Source organism: Chelmon rostratus, chromosome 9, assembly GCF_017976325.1.
Source record: "Chelmon rostratus isolate fCheRos1 chromosome 9, fCheRos1.pri, whole genome shotgun sequence".
NCBI lineage: Eukaryota > Metazoa > Chordata > Actinopteri > Chaetodontiformes > Chaetodontidae > Chelmon > Chelmon rostratus.
The window spans coordinates 7629135-7650680 of record NC_055666.1 but is presented as its reverse complement, the minus strand read 5'-3'; the positions used below and the strand labels follow the sequence as shown (position 1 = coordinate 7650680).

The 21546-nt window shown below is 41.4% G+C and overlaps 2 protein-coding genes across 2 annotated transcripts in view; both read left to right on the top strand.

The window, feature by feature from the left end:
* The window catches only part of gpc4 (glypican 4), a 30279-nt gene extending 27055 nt beyond the window's left edge, over window positions 1–3224 (top strand). The window contains exon 9 of the mRNA XM_041944575.1: window positions 69–3224. Coding sequence (XP_041800509.1) covers window positions 69–292 — 224 coding nt within the window. The 3' untranslated portion in view covers window positions 293–3224. The remainder of the gene's footprint in view (window positions 1–68) is intronic.
* A 1689-nt stretch (window positions 3225–4913) lies between these two features.
* brd8b (bromodomain containing 8b) lies at window positions 4914–21345 on the top strand. Its single transcript, XM_041944548.1, has 18 exons — window positions 4914–4962; window positions 5946–6042; window positions 7395–7464; window positions 7582–7631; window positions 7774–7896; window positions 7988–8068; window positions 9172–9236; window positions 9617–9783; window positions 10033–10224; window positions 10424–10517; window positions 11010–11152; window positions 11303–11741; window positions 11820–11857; window positions 11951–12150; window positions 12561–12653; window positions 12860–12928; window positions 13134–13419; window positions 18533–21345. The coding sequence occupies exons 1-18, from the start codon at window positions 4944–4946 to the stop codon at window positions 18590–18592; spliced, it is 2286 nt and encodes a 761-aa protein (XP_041800482.1). The 5' UTR covers window positions 4914–4943; the 3' UTR covers window positions 18593–21345.
* Window positions 21346–21546: the final 201 nt, after the last annotated feature.

Genomic DNA, 21546 nt, shown 5'->3' with positions numbered 1-21546 from the left:
CTTTATGATTTTCATTATGACGTAACGTCTAAGCTAAGCACATCTGACCTGGTGTGCTTTTTTCCCAGATGAAGATGGCAGCGGGGGAGAGGAGAGCGGCAGCGGTTGCGACTCTCCATCGTGCAACACAGACCGGGACATCTACTTCTCCACTCCGCCGAACCCCGGCAATCCCCGGGTTAATCAAGTGGTGGTGGACAGAAATTCATCAGCTATGGTTGCCTCACAGGGAAGCATGGCGCTGGCGCTCTGCGGGCTGACCCTGGCCCTGCTTGCTCCCCACTTGAGATAAAACTGGCTGGACAGGGAGAGGAAGAGAACGACCAGGAATGACGGAGTGAAGGGGAAAACTGTCAGAGAGACTTTAAAAAGACTGCCTTCAGGACCTTGGACTGTCCGCCGTTGGGGGGGAGACTCTTCTTAATATTACAATAACTTCACTTTTAATTATTTGTTTGTATGTTTCTAAGGACATCAGTGTACAGCAATATGATTTTCTTCCCAAGAACTCCACCTCTTTTCCCCCCTTCCCCCAGATAAACCTTAACTCCTTTTGGCTCTTTTGGAGCTGCACTAGGGTTCTGCTTGCAGCATGACAAACATTATATAATTGTCTTGTTTTGGCAATTCAATCTCATAATTCATCTTTGTGCCTTCTTCAGTGATTGCCATCTGATAACTACATAGTAAGCGGGATGTTTGCTTGAACAATGAGTTCCTGTGGTGGGACATAACTTCATATTTCTGAGGATGTTCTTTCTTTACATTATTCAGAGATCAACGAATCGTTCAATGTTGTTATAAATATTAACAATTTATAACAATCATTTCTTGCATATTATGAATGTGCACACTGTGAATGTTTGTGTCCGTGCGTTTCTACATTGACATACATCAGCCAGTCAGATATTATGAAGCTAGCTTTTGATCTCAACTAAGGAAGAGTTTGAACTTCTGTTCACTTTGCTTGGAGTTAAAAATATTTGCAGCTCAGAAATACAGCAAGAGAAGTTACAGCACAGGTATTTATGTTTGACCTGGAGATGGAATCATTCTTTAGAAGAGCTTTTTGGGGCGCTCTATGAGCCCAAACATGCATATCGTATGTCTGCTACGAGCATTATCACAACCTAACTTTTTCATTTCCTGATTAATTTTTAATTTAATTTCCTCAGCTTAAACCGTTCAGTAGTAAGGTCATACCTCATGCATGCTCTCATTGTCAATGCAATCTAGTGATGTTGAGTTGAAAGTGTCTGATAGAGTTGAGATATGTGGCTAGCATCCTGGTAAAAGGTAACTGGTGTGGAAGAGGAAGGACTCCCCTGGCATTACCCCGAAAGAAGGCAAAGCTGACAAGTCCTGAATGCCCTTTTTGGTACTGTAAGCTCAGTTCAGCAGAGAGGATCTGACTCTATACAGTCTTACCTGTTTGAGAAGAAAAGGTGGCAACATGTATGTTCGGAGCGTTTCACATTGAACTAGAGAGGAAGAACAAAAGACAGTGCTTTGATCAAATGAAATCAAGGAAAGATTATTTTAATACAGGGTTTTATGTTGAAGAGGTGTTGTAATTTTTAGCTATTTTTGGTATGAAGATATATATTAGGTACTACAGTGGATTTTACTGCTAGTTTTAGGTGGTGGAAGAGGACAGTGTGCACAGATATTGGGGGCACTTTTTGGTCAGTGTGCACAGTTTTGGGGGGCTCTTTTTTTTTTTTTTTCCCCTTCTCTCCCCATCCCCAACGCCCCCCCACGTTCCCCGTCCCACAATACACACTTGTACCTCTGAAATGGCCTGTGTCAGTATGAACGGACTCATCCTGAACCATTTAATCTACCTATCCTCATCCTCACGTTCTCATCATGCCAACTTGAGGTGGAATGTTGAAGTATTGTCACAAGTGCTACCAAAATTGATGCAATGTATGGTGCCTGACCTTTTTCTTTAACCTTGGTACATTATTAGCAACTTCTTGAGGTAAAAAAGAATGTAGGTGTTGATGATTTGTATCTGTTATCTGCTCACATTCCCTGAAGGGTGTTTGAGTATATTATTACCAGCTGACAAGCACAACATAAGATTTTCTATATTTTCTAATTTGCTAATCGAGTCTATAAGTTGCATTTCCTGACCATTTCATCTCTAAAATGATGCTGCCTCATGTAGCTTTTGTACAGTAACTTATGCATGTATTCTAATGTCATTGCAAACATGCTTTTAGAACTGACATCCAAAATACAGTATTCAGAATGTTTTGTTATGCAAAACTTGAGGTGAATATAGAACATCTGTCAAAATAATTGATCGATCAGATTTGGTGGATTTAAACATGCATTTTGTAAAAATTGAAAAAATGGATTTGCATTTTTCAAGTTTGTATGCAGGTCCGAAACAGCTGGCTGCAGTTGAGGTGGTAAAAACTAGAAACAACATTTTTTGCCTAGTTTGGCTCTGAGATTGACAGGTTGACTGTAAGCCTACATGAAGTTTTCATCCAAAAAAAAGCGACGTTCCCAGTTAGCAGACTTGGAACAAATCAATATTAAGAATCTGACTTTGAAGGATTTGATGAAAGATCTTAACAACCGACATAAAATACTGAAGCCTTAATTTAAAATGATGAAGCTGTGCTTCAGCAGCTTGATTTGGCAGTAGTTCTGCATGTGCCCGGTTCAATTCCGATTTTTGTGTTCCACCAACATTTCTGCAAGGGCTTGTGCATGTGTTTGTGTCATGTGGAAGAGTTGTGTCGAGTGTAAAGAAACCCAGCTTTCTGAGAGTCAGAGGAAATGTGTTGGGTTATGATGGTAAATGTCTGTGCTTGCGGGCCAGGGCAGCAACATTTTCCGGCTGGCGGGAGTTGGTCCAGCAGCCGGATGTTGTTCATTTGATCCACAGAGCAACTTCAGTCCAGTGACCTGAAAGTTGGGTTGGACAGGTGTTGATATCCCTCCATCAGCCTTTGGCCCACAAGAACAGAAAGGACTCATTTTCTGAGGAGAGACGGAGTGACTGACTGAAAAGAATAAAAAGTGTGTAAATAAAGAGCAGCCGTTTAGATGTCTCTAAAAGAGGCCGTAACAGTACACCGGATTTTTACTTGTCAGAGTATCTCCTAAATGTTATGGAAAAACAAGATGAGATAGATGTTAAATTGTAAGAGAAAATGTATATTAAACAACATTTCTTAGTCTTGTTGAAATAAAGACTGCCAATATTTAAATGGATGTGAATGGTCTGATTTTGTCACCACTCTGATTAACTGGTCTGGCTTTATTTGGATAGTCAAGTGTCTACAGCTTCAGGTAAGACTCACTGTAGTGTGGAAAGTAGTCAAAAGACTACTAGAATCTAAACAAAGCTGATGAAAAATTCTGTAAATATTTTTACAGAATTTTTGGTTTTGTGAAACACCTTTTTTTTTTAAATCATAGGTTCAGTGTATTTGTAACTAAAGAGAATTTCACATGAAAACGTGTCATGGTCACAAAATGACTTGTAGAGATTATTTTTACTCTCATTATCAGTCTTAAGATTTGTTTTAGGAGGCTTTGGCTTTGTAACAGCAATTAAATGACTTGAAACTACAATATAGCACAAGTAGACTGTAACTACTCCTACAGTACATTACTGAATCTTCACATTTAGTCAAACATGCAGAGGACCTGTTCATATGGATATTTGTAATTTGCTGGGACTCACTTATGAAAACTAAAGTTTGTTGTTACACTTGTTTTTAGCACACACATCTGTCTACATGGTGAATTCCAGTGACAAGCCCATTAGCCATTCACATGTCATCCTCCACTGGTAGAGTATGATTTAAATATTAAGCAGCAAATGCAGGACAAAGGATGGTCACACTGTTATCCGGCTGATGTCACACGTCATAAACAGGGAGCCATAAAACTACAGAGCAGATTGAGAAGAAATGTTTCAGCCAACACATCCCTCACAAAGTTCAGTGTGTCCTTACTTGGCATGACCAAGACTACTGGAGTGTCACTGGCCCACTTCCAATGCCCACATTTACAAGGACACAAACTTTCATTAACACTCCTGGTGGATCCACCAGGGCTGTCGCACCAGGAAATCGGCACTTCCTTCAGGGCTCTTTGCTTGGCTTTTGGAGCCCTTTCTGTTTGGAGGTCAGTAAACAACTGATTACAGCACATTCACTCTCCAACCCAAGAACAATCCTCACACAAGCTGAAAATCTGGGTTTTGCTGACCTCCAGTGGTTTCACTTCTCACCTTGCTGCAGTGATGTGGACTGCACTCTAGGGTGTGTGCGTACACCATGACATCACTGTGTGGTAGATTACTGTTTAAATGATATTTAGATACCAGAGTATCTCTACTTGCCTTGTTGCGTTGGTACCTTTTAGTCGTGATATCAGTATTTCTGAAGTCCTGACTACAACCTTTGTTCACAACACTGATACACAGGTTCACTTTAGTCCCTGTTATTTGGCAGGGCACAATTATTGATCATCACAATTATTGTCATTGCAATGAAAATTTCATTGACATGTGCAATGACAATAAAGACTCTTGAATCTTGAATCTTGAATCTTGAATAAGCAGGTGCTTCTGACACTTTCAGTTCAGATTTGGTTGGCGTTTTCACTCCAATGTAACACTAAAGGAACACAGAGCAGCTGCAGTCAATACATTATTAAAGGGCTGAAACGTCCAGTCATCTTACTAGCTTTAATGCCTGGCCCATCTTGAAGTTGAAAAAAAGGCCTGTTTTTCTGAGTAAAACCCAGGACTCTTTCGATATCCAGCTAACGCGCTCATGATAGCGGTAGTAGTCTGTCTTATTTTTGACTGCTGTTTCCCTTTTCGCTTAGCTCCAGTTCACAGTTACATCTGTGTGTACCACTGAAACCTGTCCGGCGGAAGTTGTGTTCACGGGCTTGTCACAAAAGAAATGGCGAGCGGTATTGGCAGTGAGTAATATTTCCCAACTCTTTCTCCATTTTCTTCGTGCTTTAATATCAGAAACGACCAGTTAACAAACTCCAAACATTGCAGTTCATTGCAATTGGAGCCAGTAGCGTAGTTGCTTCGTGAAACGTGAACGTTACAGAGTGTAGCGTGTGTGTCTCATGAATGTGTCCCCCGTAATCAACATGGCTAAGCTAACGCTAATATTTTAATTTTATCTAACGTTAAATGTATATTATTGTCTGCAGAGACGTGGGTTGTAACTACTTTTCTTTATCAACCCCCTGCACTTTGAAGAAAAACAAGGAATGATATAATAAATCCTAAAGCCATCCCATAAACAGCATACAAGGTAGCGAGTTATTATCAACAATGTAGCTAACCATAGCTAGCAAGCTAACTTTGATAAATAAAAACGTCAGCTAACCATCGCGGCTGCGGTCGGTCTGTTATAGTTTTATCTTTACATCATTAATGCATCACAGACTGCATGGTTAATTTGGGCTGTATGGGGCCGTTATATACAGTGTGTGTTTCTATAAACAGATTTGCCCACCCAGAAAAAAAACAAAACAAAACAGATAACTCCTCAACCTGGAATGGCAGTAAGTTAACTTATGATTAGGGGATAGATTTACCAGCTCTGACAGGGCTACTGTGACTCAAAACCCTTGTCGTTTTTAAACGTGATTTGCGTTTTGTGTAGTTTGCACATTTGGATAAGTAAATTGTTTTATGACAGAATTAATCCGAAGTAAGCAGTTGAAGGGCTCTACCGAAAATGCAGTGACGTCTAAGTGTTTTAGTAAAATGGTCCAAACTTATTTGTTCTGCGATCGAGGTTTGTCACTGTCATGTGTGGACTCATTTCTCACTGTTTGTGCCCTGAATTATATCATTGCAGATAGCTAGTAATAAGCCAGGGGCTGCCAACAATACCTGGACATGTTATGATTTTCTCTGTGTTTTTGAACTTTTTCCACAGAACACAAGATTCTGAATGTGGGGCCGACAGAGCCCTGGTCAGTCAGGGAGAAACTGTGCCTAGCCTCCTCTGTCATGAGGAGCGGTGACCAAAACTGGTAAAAGGAAAACTAACTCAACATTTTATTATTATTATTATTATTATTCGCACAATGTGTATTGATTCATTCAGTCTGTTGAATGAGATCATCTTTATGGTGGGCAGTTAGAGCAGAAGCGCAGTAAGCGCAGTACCAGTCTAGACAAATGTCTTAGCTGCACAAACATTTACCATATGTGGACAGAAAAGCTACAATCAGCCCAGCATCTGACAGACTGTCTCCATTATGTCTCTCCTTTTTTATTCTTTGAATACGAGTGGTAGGTAGTACAAGACAGTGCCTTCCCCCATATTATTAGCTGTTTCCCTGAAAAGTCTTCAGTGCTAGCCACTAGGTTTCTCACACCTCTTATCTTTTTCACCTTAGTTGATTAATACAGATGTTAAGATAGAAGATGCTGATAGCCAGTACTGTGTGTTGGTATTTAATGTCAGTATTCACTAAAACATCACAAAAAAGATTAGGTGTCTTATACACTAAAGTGTATAAAAAGATGTTGTATACAAATTATTTACTGCAAACAAATCAGTCCAAATATCTTGGAACTTTTAGCACCTCACATTTAATTAACAATGATCTAGCCACACCGACAAGAAATAGTGTCAACCCATCAGTGCATACTTGGATTTACTTCATGTCACAGGCAGACTGAATGTTTATCTCTTTAAAATTTAGCATATTTGCTCACATGCATTAGCTGTCCATTCTTTAGGACTTCTATGTGCTTTAAAAAGAAGACCTTTTGCCTCTCATCCAAGAAGCCTGTTCAGTTCTTCAGCCTTTTTAAAGCACTGTGAAGTGCCATGACCTGGCTGAATGAGAATCCTCAAAGATATTATTTAGAACACAGTGCAAACATACTGGTATGTGTCTTTTTCGTCTCAGTTTGTAGTCACCACTAGATGTCAGACTTGGCCAAGTTATAGTGTGTGAATGGTGACAGGTAGGATCAATTGCAGCTATTGATTGTCACATTTATGTGCATCTTGAAACTGTGACAATCATTACACAGTTTGTAGGAGAAGACCAATTCCAACTTGAGTGTTTTTTAACACAGTGTACCAGCTGAACCCTTTCAAAAATCTCTTGAAATGAGAGTGTAGGAACAGACAGAAATGAAACATTGGTGCATCCTGTTGAGAGCTCTTCGGTATACTATTGCCCAGCATTTTGCAGTTTCAATGAACTGTGCCAGTAGTGATCATGATTCACAACATCCTGGTCTTCTCCTAACTGTCTTCCTTTATTCTTAATCTGAATGAAATGTCTTGAGTTACCACATGCATTTATTTTCAGATTGTATTCTCAATATATCTGTTTATTCTGAGGAATTCCTTCCTGTCTTCCAGGGTGTCTGTAAGTAGAGCCATCAAGCCTTTCTCAGAGCCTGGCCGTCCACCTGACTGGTTCTCACAGAAGGTGAGAAAGCTGCAAACCTACACAACATTTTCTCCATTTGTTTTTTCAAGCAGATCTCTATACTGAGCCCTTCTCAAGCTGTGCTGCGGGATAACAAATTTTCTCTTTGTTTCTCAGCACTGTGCTTCACAGTACTCTGAGCTGCTGGAGGCCACGGAAGCCCCTAAGTCAGTATAATACAGACACTGACACACACCTATTATATGCAGAATTACAATTATGTGTTTTAGCTTTTGTTTTTCATTTATTTATTGTGACATATGTTTTTTTAAATTTCACTTCAACTCTTTGTGCCCTCCTCTATTGCAGGCGTAAGCGAGGTGAGAAGGGTGAGGTGGTCGAAACCATTGAAGATGTGATTGTCCGTAGGCTAACCGCCGAGAGAATAGAGGAACTGAAAAAACTAATCCGAGACACACAAGAACAGTACAGGTACGTACATGCTTTGAAAATGACCACTTAAAAGTAATTTTAGGATTATGAAGCATGAGTCTTAACCCTCCTGTGCCTTCTATCCTGACAGGAAGTTAAAGAAGGAGGTGGATCTCATACAGACAGGTCACATGGACTCCCAGCTGAAGGAGCTGTGGACAGAGATCACACTGTAAGACTCTTCTTCTGTTTAATAATAATTCTTGTGAATTACTTCTTATTAAACAATTAGTAAGTGACTGTTTTCAAAATACCAGTCTAGACAGAGTAAACAAACCTTCACTTTAGCTACATGTCAGGGGCAGACGGTTTGTTGTTAGCAGTAGAATTGAAGAGTAAGAGCACCAGCATCTAACTGGGTGGAAAGGACCGTATAGTGTGGTGGCTGGTTGGAAAAATGAGTTGCCTCTTACTGAAAAGTTCTGAGTGAGTTCAACCTCCCAATGGTAAGCGGTTACGCCCTGTATATGTCTAGGGCTTTTCTTATGAAAGGTGGAAATAGAGCAACATGTGAAAGTGTTCTTGGCAGTGTTGGAAGCAGCAAAGAGTTATGCCGTCTTGGTTCAATGACAGAAAAATACATCTGTACAACTTCTGATTTCAAGTTTCTCTCTTTCATTGAGCTTAAACTTAATTGCCTTGGTAACTCATCATTCATCGTTCATTCAAACTCGACAGAAACTAAATAAAACTCAACAAAACTGTCTTGGTTAGTCTTTCCACTGTTCCGTCTCCAACTCTGGTTTCCTCGAAATATACCCTTAATTCACCAAGTTATATGTGAAAATATTCTGGCTCTAGACACTGTTTCCCTGCTGCCTCTCTGCCTTTGCTGACCTCTTTGTGCTCCTGGGTTAGCTCTCTGAACAGAGACTATCGCTGCACTGCCCCTAGTTGTTCCTTGGAGGCAGACCATTAAATTAGCTAAATAAAAGTGTCTAGTGTCTGCTGCTGTATATATATTGCTTTTTACGAACAATCCCATAATGCAAAGCATAGCATTATAAACAGGAGATGCAAAATGACTCAATGCATGTCAGTGTGTGTGTGTGTGTCACAGTCATAGTCTTTGTTAGTCCGTGGGTAACATCACTGGAGCAGTTACTAGCTCAGTGACACCCCGACATCTATTTTTACAAAGAATGAGAGAGGGTTCACACAGTTGTTTCTGTAATGCAAACCTGCAGCCTTTCAGATGCACTCTTTATTTTATGCCAGCCTGTATAGCATCTTCCTGAAAGTTAATTGTCAAACTGTGTGATTTTCCCACCCAAGAAAGAAAAAGCAGGATGAGGAGGAAGCAGAACAGAAGAGGAAAGCCACAGAGACAGCTTATCAAGGTGGGTTCAGTCTGCAAACTGTTCAGGCCCTCTGTTGAAATATGTCATTTTCTCAAGGAAATCTGAGTATCTTGGATCATATAGTCATTTATTGTGAACTTAATACTTGGTATGAATGGTTTATTGAAAATCAATGCACATAGACATAACACCAAAACCAACAAAGAAGATGGGCTATAACAAGACTTTTACCTATGTGAGGGAATTTGCAGGATTGTTTCTCTGACATGTTTGGCTTGGAATGACAATACTGTTACATGAGGCCTTGCTCCTGGTTTCTGTGCAGCTTTTTCTTCATATCTTGAACATAATTTACTATAAAACAAACAGATTCATTCTCTCTCTGTCCCCTGCCCTCTGACCTTCTCTCTCCATCACAGCACGTCAGGCGGTGAAAAACACACCTAAGCGTCTGTCCAGTGTTACTGTACGGTCTCCCCTGGGTGCTAGCCCCCCCACCATGGACTCTCAGGCTGACTCTTCAGTTCCCACGCCACCCATGGACACAGGAGGTGTTGCCACTGAAGACACCACCACCCACTCAGTTGTAAGAACATGCTCATATATGTGTCTGTCTTATATACTCAGCAGTGATAAGGATGCTGTCAATACTGAGAGACAAATATGTCAATGCCTTTCTGTACCTACAACTTGTTTTTTGTCTCATTATGAATCAATGGAAAAAGATCCTCTCACATTATGGTGTTTTTGGCAATCCCTGCTCCATCTGGAAGGAAATGGTTTAGATTTTTGCAGCTCATTGTGCCAACCACCCTCACTCTGCTGCCTCTGCCAGGCCCAGGGGGTCGGAGTGTTTCTACCAGCGACAGATGCTCCAGGCCCAGGGCCCAAAGATGGAGGCCTGGCCGCTCTAGTAGATGATTCACCACAGAAGAGGCTCCTAGCCCAGAAGGCCACACCACCGCCCTCACCTCTCCTGTCAGAACTTCTGAAAAAAGGCAACCTCATCTCTGCCAGCCCCCGCCTGGTGAGAGCCAGCTGAGCTTGGATCATAACATCCAAATCTACAAGAATGCCAGGACTTGAAAATGATATAAAAGCCTATCAAACTGGGTTTATTGCAATATATTATAATTTAATGTCAGTTGATCTTATTTTGAACTTGTTGGTTTAAAAGTCATATCCACACCTAATTTTTGTATTCTTCTTTTATTTATTAATGTCAGGTTGGAGAGGGAGATTCTACTGGAAGCCTCACCAATGGAGTACAGACAGCCACCGCAGTCACTGCCTTACCACCTGGTCATGAGGTCATCACAGGTAAATATACTTTGTTTAACTGTTTGTTCATGCTGAATGGCGCATGTTCTTTTAAATCCTGTGCAATACAGTCAAAAAGTAGATGTGATAAAATCCAACTAAGATAAGATAGACTTTATTAATCACCAGCCAGGAATGAGTTTATTAGAGGCAGCAGGTAATGGCAGTTAAAAAAAAATAGCAGCAGAAATAGAGAAATACAAGATACAAAATACAAAATAAAAGCTGACTATATATGTACATTTTATACAAAGGACTATATAACAGAAAGAATATGTAAAAAAATGTATATTGCCGCAAAGAACTATAAGAAAAATAACCATAAAAATATACTTCTAAAAATTCTGTCAGGTCAAGTGTGCTGTTAGATCTTGGCCTGCACTTTTCATGGTGTACAGAAGAAACTGGATCCAGACCGGAGAAGTATTTCCAACTTTGCAGTGTAATTTTGCAGGTTTTTATTGTGTTCTTATTTCCTCTGTGTGCTTGCAGAGGGTGAAGCAGAAGCTGCAGTGAAGGCAGAGCTCACTGAGGAGACAGGATTAGTAGAAGAGGACCTTGTAGCTGTCTCTTACATGGGGGATGAGTTGGACTTGGAGACAGTAGGAGACATCATTGCCATCATAGAGGAGAAGGTGCATACTGTATTATTACTCATTTGTAAATGGCTTCACATCAGTTTGCCTCAGAAACGAACATGACCACCATCAGAGTTGGTTTGTTTTTGTATTTATGTATAAAAAAATGTTCTGTCCTCTTGTCGCTCTCCTTCCCTCCTTCTCAAGGTCGATGACTCTGTGGAGGCCTTGGACGCAGCAGCAGTGGAAGCAGCTCTCTCCCTGTGTGAAGAGGCCGTCTCAGAAGGACACACCCTCCCTGGCCCCTGGGAGACCCAGGAGTTGAAGGCTTCAGATCCAGCGCCCACAGTCCAAGAATCCGATCCCACACAGGAGTCTCAGGATGTCGCCACAATGTCCGCCCTGATCCCTGCAGGCATAGAGACCCAAAATCAACCAGAGATTAAAAGAGAAGAACAGCTCAAGGGAAACTGTGAGGGACCTGAGGTGACAGGAAGCGATGTCACCTCTTCTGTCACGTCTGATGACGGTGCAACAGGAAGTGAGGTAACGGAGGAGGGGACGGCAGGGAAGGAGGTCACTGAAGCAACGGTCAAGAGTGAAGGAGAGGAATGGAGCCAGCCGGAGCCCAACCCACCTTGCCTAGGTGGGTGGTGTAGTTCTTTGGACACACACACACAAAAATCACGACTTTATATTTACCCTTCTCATTTTTGTCCCACAGACTCTGAGGACAGCTCTGTGTCTGGGAAAGAGTCCAAGGTAATACACTTGCGCACACATACACACATGCACAACTTCTGTAGAACACAGACAGTTTACTCTGTGTGTGTGTGTGTGTGTTCTTGAACCTAGGAGGTGAAGGAGGAGGAGGCGGGGAGTGAGGGCGACCCAGAGGAAGGGATGGAGCTGAAGGAGGAATGCGGGGAGGGGGAGGGCCCCTATCTGTCGGAGGTGGAGCGAGCCGCCAGCGAGAGTGAAGACGGTTACGGCCCGTCCTCCCAGCGCTACACAGCTGATTCACTGGCCAGCAGCCCTGCCTCCTCTTCCCAGCTGTAGGTGTCCGCATGTGTACATGGTTACAGAAAAGACTGTGATAATTGTGTCATAATAACTATTTTTTAATCTATTTGATATGGTGTAGTGGTGGCTTGTGTGAATCTAGGGCCATGTCCGTGAGTAACCCCTGCCCTTACCTCAACAAAACATTTTAGCAGAAACACTGCTTTAAAAGTAGATAAAGCTTAGCTGGCTGAGTATTCCTGAATCAGATTAGATTTCTCTGAGCTAAGCAGTGTTTGCCTGCTGACAGAAAACTCAAACAGTACGGGCTTTGTCACTCTGCCACTTGCAATCTCTCTTCTGCTTCCCGTTTCCATTCACCGCGGACTTCACAAGCCTCTCTTCTTCTCACTCTGTCTTCACTTCCTCTCTCATCATCCCCTCCTGCTCTGCTCTGCATCAGATCTACGTGTGGTGAGGACCAGGAGGCAGTCCAGGCCCAGAAGATCTGGAAGAAGGCCATCATGCTGGTGTGGAGAGCCGCAGCCAACCACAGGTGGAGTTTCTTGGACTGCCTCAACCGAGTCAAAGTCTTTGTTGGCCAGAATATTTTGCAATATCTCGCAGTCAGTCTCAGAGAGTTTTTAATGTCTCAGTTTTTAAGAATAGCTTTATTTGAAATTCTTTGCTTGCAGCAAGAGCATCCCCAACAGTTAAAGGAAAACAGCCATGTTGCAATTACTGAATTGATGTTTGTCTCAGGTATGCCAGTGTCTTCCTGCAGCCTGTGTCAGACGACATTGCGCCTGGTTACCACAGCATTGTACACAGGTATGAACACACAAACACATGCCTTTTTAGTCAGTCTCACGTGCACACACACTTTTGTGAACAATATATTCTGATACATGCTTCGGAGAGTCTGAAACTCCAAAATTCTCCATTGCAGCAAAAAGTAATGAGCAGTTTTAAATAATGTTGATTGTTTGTGGTAAACACGAAGTTTAATGCATCTCCCTCTGCGCTGCTCCTCCAGACCCATGGACTTGTCGGCCATTAAGAAGAACATCGAGTCCGGTGTGATCCGTACAACAGCCGAGTTCCAGCGCGACATCATGCTGATGTTTCAGAATGCCGTCATGTACAACTCTTCGGACCACGACGTGTACCACATGGCGCTAGAAATGCAGCGTGATGTCCTAGAGCACGTCCAGCAGTTCCTGGCCACCCAGCTCATCATGCAGACCTCTGAGAGTGCCATCTCCGCCAAGAGCCTCCGTGGCAGGGAGGGAAATCGTAAGCCAGGAGAGCCAGCTGAGAAGGTGGGTTGGGCAACTTGTTGGGGGTCAAATTAGAATTCCCTTAAGTCTGTCATAGTGTCTGATTTTGATAAAGCACTCTATAAACCTCCACATCCAAAAAACCGCAGTCGATGTTTTGACCCTCAGCTTTAAAATGTGTTGAGTTTCAAAATATCAACAGTGATCAGGGGAGTAATTTTGGGATATGGTGGAGTTGGTGTAACAAAATGTTGGACTCTCACTTCGAAGCCCTGACCAGCCATGGTGCACCCTCTCATGTGTTTTCTCACCTCTTCTCAGGAATATTTTTTAAACTCTTTGTTAACAATTGTGTTGGACTGTTCTTTTCAGTATATGGATTTTGATTTTCTCGGCAAACTCCCATCATACTGTAGTCCCGCCCAACTTGAACCCAAGAAGAGGTCTAATCAGAATAGCTAAAAAACAGCTGCGTGGGTGTGCAGGGCTTTAGTTAAGTTGTCCTACTACTTCATATAACATATGTATGAAAATACATAAATATGCAGTATGAAAAGGAAACCCCACCCCGTGTCAAAGTTCCTATGTTGCATAGCAGAATGTTTTTGTTTTTTGTTCTTTTGTGTAAAGTCGTGAATGGATATGTTACACAGTCACTGTCAATAGAGAAACGTGTTGCCATAGTCGTGGACTCGAGTCACAAATTTGTTGAATTGACCATACGGTCAGTTTGGTTCTCATATTTTTGCTGCTGTGTTGCTGTATCATTATATATTTGACCCTAAGACAGTGTTGATCATTACTGATGAAGTATGTGTGTTTTCTCTGATCATTTTGCTAACATGAATAAATGTAAATTGAACTGCCTCATGTTATAGGAGTAAGTGTTTCGCTCTCTGGTCTGCAAAGAATTGGCCTCAAACGTTTGACACTTTACTTGACATGACATTACATTGAACAGTATAGTTTACTACACCTCGCCTGAACCCTATCCAACTTTCTTGGAACTAAACGCTTCTCATTTGGCTAATTGTATAAGCTTAATATACCCGAATCATTCTACAATAATCCTTCCTGTGTAGCCTCCTGTCACTCAGTGTAATATATGGTAAAGTGTGAAGAAGCATCGCCAGCCATGCACTCAGGACACTCAATGATTTCGGCATCAGATAGCTAACAAGTGTGGCAGTCTCTCAAAAGCATGACACGTGTCACTGATTATATGTAATGTATGTGCATTCACATCAGCATCGTACGAGTCAGACATGCATACGCTGTTGAATCCATGTGATACTTAGAGCCCATTTATACCTGGTATTAAAATGTAATCTGTATCTGGATACAAAACACATGTTAATGCAAGGTGTAAATGTGTTGTGATTGGAATGTGAATGGATCTGCCAGACCACATCTGGAGGTAGTCTGGTTCACACTGTGTTCAGATCTTAGGTCAGTGTAAAAGCAGAGTGGCCAACACGCTGGCACTGTAATACACCGGCCAAACTGACAATACAAGGGAAGGAATAACTTGATTTATTACATTTGTCACATTTAAAAGAGGGGACAAATATTTAAGAATTTGTTGTAAACAGTGTTTCAGAAAGTTTATAAAGTTTCCTTCAACTCAACAACTTACAAAACTGCATGATTTTTTTAAGGGAGTCTGGAGCTGATTTGCTGCCACCTCAGATTCTTCACACAGGCTTTGCTCTGGAGGACAGAGACCAGATATCAATGAGGATAACGAGAATGCACTGAAAATACCAGGTGTAAATGCAAAGGCAGGATCAGATTGTTTGTTGGACAAAGAATGTATCTAGAGAAATAGATTCCATTTTAATACCAGGCGTAAATGGCATGTTGGAGACATTGGGTCCACTCAGTGCAGTTGTCAGTCACAGAGTCATTCCTATTTTCCCAGGGTCGAACATGGGTCTCATGTTCCCCAGATTAATCTGGCATATGATGGGAACAAGACAGAGGTCCTATGTTCCCCAGTTCTATATATGTGCGCTCCCAGGATCGTATGTTCCCAGGGTTAGGATTTTGATCCTAACACAATGGGAGGGTTAGTGTGTGTTAACAGAGTATTGAACCGGGGAACATACAGTAGATATGTTCCTATCTCTCACCAGGTCTGCTCTCCTCTGCGCTCGCTGCAGTATGCTTCAGTGGAATAATTCCTGGGCTTGACTTTCCAGCTGATTCATGTCCTGCATGCTGGCTGCACCTTTCCTCACTAACTTCTGTCTGTCTGCATCTGCCTGTCACTGACTCAACTGTTTGTCTGCTGTCGTCTACGATGAATATTTGCCGTTGTGTGTGTAGTACTTTGTCTTCACTGTATGGATGTGGCAATATTGAGTGTGTGTCTAACAGGGCTCCTGTTGGTCATGGCATTTTTGAAGTATCACGGAATTTAGAGATGTCTGTTCCAGATGGGGTATGTCAGGGAACTTTCCCTGGAAAGTCCAGAAGACATTTTTGCAAATGGAATTTACTTCCCAGAATATATTCGACAAAAGGAATGACATGTTTCATCTTTTGTTCAGCTGTTTCTCTGCAGCTAGCTCAACTGGACATGAATGAGATGATCTCACACTTCTTGAACTTAGCTGAACTATATTAGATATAACATTTGTATTTCGTGGAAGTGCTACGACTGGATAAAAGTCATGATATTTTTCACAGGGGCCATGATGGGAAGTGTGTGTGTGTGTGTGTGTGTGTGTGTGTGTGTGTGTGTGTGTGTGTGTGTGTGTGTGTGTGTGTGTGTTTGTGTTTGTGTTGTGTGTGTTTGTGTTTGTGTGTGTGTTTGTGTGTGTGTTTGTGTGTGTGTTTGTGTGTGTGTTTGTGTTTGTGTGTGTGTTTGTGTGTGTGAGCTGTCTTAAAAACATGTTTGTGTGCGTGTGGGAGTGAGCTCGCCTGCTTGTGTATGTGCCCGATCGTCTCTGGTGTGTTTATCTATGTCTGTATATATTAATGTCACTATTTCCTGTCTGCATAGGTGTGTGTCTGTGGATATGTGTCTTTTTGAGGTGTGAGTACGTGTCAGTGTCTGTGCCGTGCAGCGGTTGAATGGACGCTCGTTCCTCTGCGTGCTTCTGTGTTTGACGCAGACTTGTATGAAACTTGCTTTCTCACGCACATGTGTGTGTTTTCTCTCTCTTTCTCACTCCAATGTTTGTCCTTCTACAGGACAGTGTCCCAATGGCCTCTCCTGCTTTCCTTCTCTCTCTCTTTGTAAGTATTCAGGTTCTCCCTCAGATTTCACCAGAACCAGGCCTCGCTCCGCACACGCTTGTCTCAGCGCAAAACACACGCACACAAACACACACAGCCACACACACACACACGATGTACACATCTGTCTTTACCACTCATCGCTTTTCTTTCTCTCAATTCAGTTCTAGTTTAGTGTTATTAAAGAAAGCAAAACCGGTCCAATAAAAATAAGCATGGTTAGGATTTAAGTAATTACAAGAGCCATTAAAACTCAGCACTTTAAAAGCATAAAACAAAATGAGACCAAGCTAGCTAAGAAAGCTGGACCCATAATTCAGTCAGATCGATATTATTGCAGATATATCAGTTTTGGCGTATTTCACCTGATAAGCAACAATAAATTGCTGTACAGAAATGCCAAACTAGGTTTCAGGTCATTTAGAAACGGTGTCACAACGACAGAGTTTGTCCACCAGAAAGCACTGACAGTTTTTCAGATGTACAATGCTCACTTTGCATCTTGGTCACAATTTAAAAACATAACAAATCCAAAGGAACCAGATCGAGAATGTTTTAGTAATCTTAGGTTTCCATGTAAAAAAAATAATGGTATCAGTCATGCTACAGGTATGAGCATAATGCAGCTATACACCATATAAAGTCAAACTTCAATTGTAACTATTAAAATGATTAACCTGTAAATATTTATCTTAAACACTTTTTAATATCTCTTTAAAGTCCAAGTTAATATGATTTAATGTGTCTTGAATTGAATTGTCATGACTTAATAAGAAACACTTAGTGTTTAAAAACATGGCATAATATCATGGTAGCATAGTATTATTAAGAGTTTTTACACTCTTTAACACGTTGGTTGACAGTTGCAATATAATAACCTCACAACTGGCATCAGACTCCGACTCAGGTTTTGCTAATTCCTGATTGGTCCTCACGAATATGTGACATCACTTTTTTTCTAGCTGAGCCAGGTCAGCTTGAACCAGTGAGAAGCAGACAAAACTACACACAAATACAGAAATTCTGTGTTAAATGGCTCAAAATGTTCAAAAGTCCGTCCTTACAGTCAGACATGATTGTTAGAGTTGCCTGTTTGATTCAAGACATGCCAGACTTTGGACTGTTTCTGTAACACGTTCTTATTTTCCCTGTCTGTGGAACGTGGTTATCTAGTCAGTCACGTTTTACAGCAGTTGTCATGATAAGATTATAATGTAGCTCAAAGCCTCCAACCATCAAAGCATAAACTTTAGCATCAAATACTCAACAGCAATGAAGAAAAAAACAAAAAAATTAGACCCTCTTAGTCTCTCAAGCTTCCTCTCTCTCTCTCTCTCTCTCTCTCTCTCTCTCTCTCTCACACACACATACACACCTCTGAATACACTGTTTGTCACCCTCATAAACTTTAAGTTCTGTTTGGACACAATATTCTCTCCATACAGACATACACATACACATACACATACACATACACATACACATACACATACACATACACACACACAAACACACACAGAGAGAGAGGCTCCAGTATAACCTTCATCACCCAAGCTTCCGTCGACCTTCGGTTAATGACCCCATGCCGGTTTCCTGTGTTTTTCTGTTTTCGTGCGATTGTCCATGTCTCTCCATGTTCTAATTTTCTTTTCTCCTTCTTTTCTTTTGAACTTGTCCTTTTTTTTGATCATCTTTTTTTTATGTTCTTCATTTGGAGAGGAAGCCTTCCGAGGTGGACTGTGCTGTGTTTTTTTGTGCAGAGCTCAATCGCGTGAGGAGGCCCGCCACAGGGCCTCCCTTCACTCTGTCCAGCTAACCTTTGAGCTTTACAGCTTTTTGTTAATTGTTTTCTCCCGCTCTCCCTTGCCCTTTTTTTCCCCCACTTTCTCTTTCATCTGTCTCTCTGCTGCAGGATGGAGGCACCAGGGGTCGCCGTAGTGCCATGGAGGCCGACCTCAAAATGAAGAAATAGACTGAGATATCGGAGAGCGAGACACTTTGACAGACTAAGAGCCACTCTTGGAATTAGAGAAGGTGGCGCTGAATACTTACTGGTCACCTTGGTTGTTTTCTAAAGAGGACTGTGCATTCTCTCTCTCTCTCTCTCTCTCTCTGTGTGTGTGTGTGTGTGTGTGTGTGTGTGTGTGTGTGTGTGTGTGTGTGTGTGTGTGTGTGTGTGTGTGTGTGTGTGTGTGTGTGTGTGTGTGTGTGTGTGTGTGTGTGTATATACACACTTGTTCATCAGTGCTTTCGCATAGACAAGGGTATATGTGAAAGGGTGTGGCTGTCAGTGTGTGTGTGTGTGTGAGAGAGAGAGCTGCATCAGGGTTCCTCTTGTCCAGTTCATTCGATTGGCTAATGTGCGGCGCCATGGGGATTTCACTCCTGGCCAAACAAGTCAGAGCACCTCTTTGCCCAAGTATCATTTCACCAGCGAAGGTAGCTGTTCATCATTGACCCTTGCAGGGGTGGAACAGCAGAGAGAAAGAAAACATTGTCACCAGCAAATGTTTGTTTGGAATCAATTGAAAGAGGGCACGATGAGTCCTCCTTGCCAGATTTGCTCATGTTAAATCATGGATGCATTGATACTGGTCCTGCATGTGCAAGTCAATCAAGATACTGAATCTGTATCAGTTTGATTACTGCTAAAATATTCTGAGACTGACATAAAAGCTATTAGAAACCAAACAACTGGATTTTCTGCCTTTTTGATAAATGTAAGAAAATATGTCTGTCTTCATTAAGAAAAACTAATGAAGTCACCAAACTAGTGGCTTTTTTCAGCTTTGCTTAGTAATGGGTGAGAATGCCCCTCTGTGTTGTCCATGTTTCAGCCCATTAACTGCAAATTGCATTTACATTTCTGCTGACCGTTTTCCAAAGCACAAGTTTTTTTGATTAACTGCCTGTTTTCAAGCAGTCCCTAAGCTTCCATTACAACCAAGAAACTGTCAAAGTCCACTTCAGAAATCAGTGTCATAACTAGCGTTTCTGCAGAGATGTAATACTTCAGTGCAAACAATGTGATGCCTTTTGTTCCAGTTACAACAGTTTGGTACTGCCCTCTTCCTGTCTCCCAGCAGGAGCCCTTTTCTAATTTGGTGTTGCATTCAGGTATCTGAAAACTAATGTAGTATGTTTTCCAAGTCCAGAACAATGTAATGTAATAACAATAAGCAGTAAGGCAACAAATAGTTCACTATTCATTTGATGAATTACCTTAAAGGTTAGGGACCTTTAAGGTAATTCACAGCCACAGCAATGCTGGGGGCGTGGCTGAGGCAGTGACTGTATAGCCTTACAGAAGTCCTGACAGCTTGTTTAAGGGCACAGTGTCTGAATATGGGCTGTGTGCATTTTTGAGTAGAGTGAGCATTTTGGTACTTTCACAGTATTTATATAGCACCTAGACCTGCTTCATAATCAAAAAAGATATAGAAATCTCACTTTCTATAATATGGAACCTTTAACATCAAATAAAATCCATACCTCTTTTTAATAATGTACAGAAACCAGAAGCTGCCTTTTGAAGGTAGAGAATCAAAAAATCAATTGAAAATCCAAATAATCCATTCTTTGTAAAACAGTTGGCAGAAATGCAAAATACACGTGTGTCATTTAGTTTGTTAATGGGCTAAAACTTAGTTTGAGATTGTAGGGGTGGGGGGTATACTGGTTTTGTCATGGTCACCAGTGTCACGTTCAGCCACGACATGAATTTTGCAATACCGTCATTACTGTGATAAATGTTTTAGCATATTAAAAAAATGATGCGCTTTACTGTGGCTGCTAACATGCAGGTAGAGGGCTACACATGTACTCATAGAACTGGAGTTGCATCCTGTAACTACTATTTTCCTCACTATAACGCCACTCCAGTAACGCAAAGATGCGAAGGTAACATTACAAGCAACGCTCGCCAGTTTCTCTGTTGCTGGCTGCAGGAACCCACACAAAAGTCTTCATCTACTCCCACCATCCGAGAAAGTGAAGAGCCAGTAGATTAACTAAGCCTCATTTGAGGTCAATTAAATAAGCAGAGTATCAGGTTGGATGTAGAAAACTGTTTTTTCCCGTTCCTTTTTGTGTCATGCCACAGATCTGATGTTAGCTCCACACTTCATACTGCAACACAAGCTCAGCTGGTTTTGTTACAGGAAAGCCTGCTATGCTGTGTGCTGCATTGGTATGTAAATGTGCTTGATAGACATGTCCCGTGGTACTTATATAATATACTTTAGGTTTTCTGCCAAATAAATGCTGGTGAGGTACCTAATCCTACCCCTTGTCTATCTGAGAATGAATCATATTTACTAATTAATCTTCATTATGGGGCAGGTTACTCCTTCCAAAACACATATAGGCCTATACCTCATTTTCATTCCTCTTTGGAGCCAATGAACACATCCATTTTTTTTTTCCTAATAGTTCTGTAATACCGTGATATATTTCTGTCACTGAAAAAGAAAAACACCGTCATATAAATTTTAGGTCATATCACCCACCCCTAGGAGATTGTTGTTGCTGAAATAGTACTGGTGCGTCCCTACTCGTCACTTAGGACTGTGCTATGTAAGTAGCATAAGAAACATGTTTGTGTAACGTGTGTTAGATGGGAGTACAAAGTTTTGTACCTGTGAGATGGATCATGTAGAGTTTTGTGTTTGGGTAGTTATACATGTATAAGTTCTGTTGTACATTTGTTAAATAAAAATTATTTGATCTAAAACTAAAATCATTTCAGATTTGCTCATTTGCTGCTGAAGCTAGTTCGTCTCAGTCGCTTCACCTCATCATTTAAAGACTTCATATGGTCGAGGGATTTCATTCGCCAAATGACTTCCAGCATCAGCTTTCTGGGAAATCCAGTGTCACCAGGTTTATTGTTCTAAATGGGCTCATTGAACTGAACTGTTGTGTAAT

Bases quoted from the DNA above. Each gene is read 5' to 3' on its own strand.
- brd8b (XM_041944548.1), top strand. The intron at 6,043-7,394 runs GTAAAAGGAAAA...CCTGTCTTCCAG, and splicing joins AGGAGCGGTGACCAAAACTG to GGTGTCTGTAAGTAGAGCCA. The intron at 12,151-12,560 runs GTAGGTGTCCGC...GCTCTGCATCAG, and splicing joins CCTGCCTCCTCTTCCCAGCT to ATCTACGTGTGGTGAGGACC.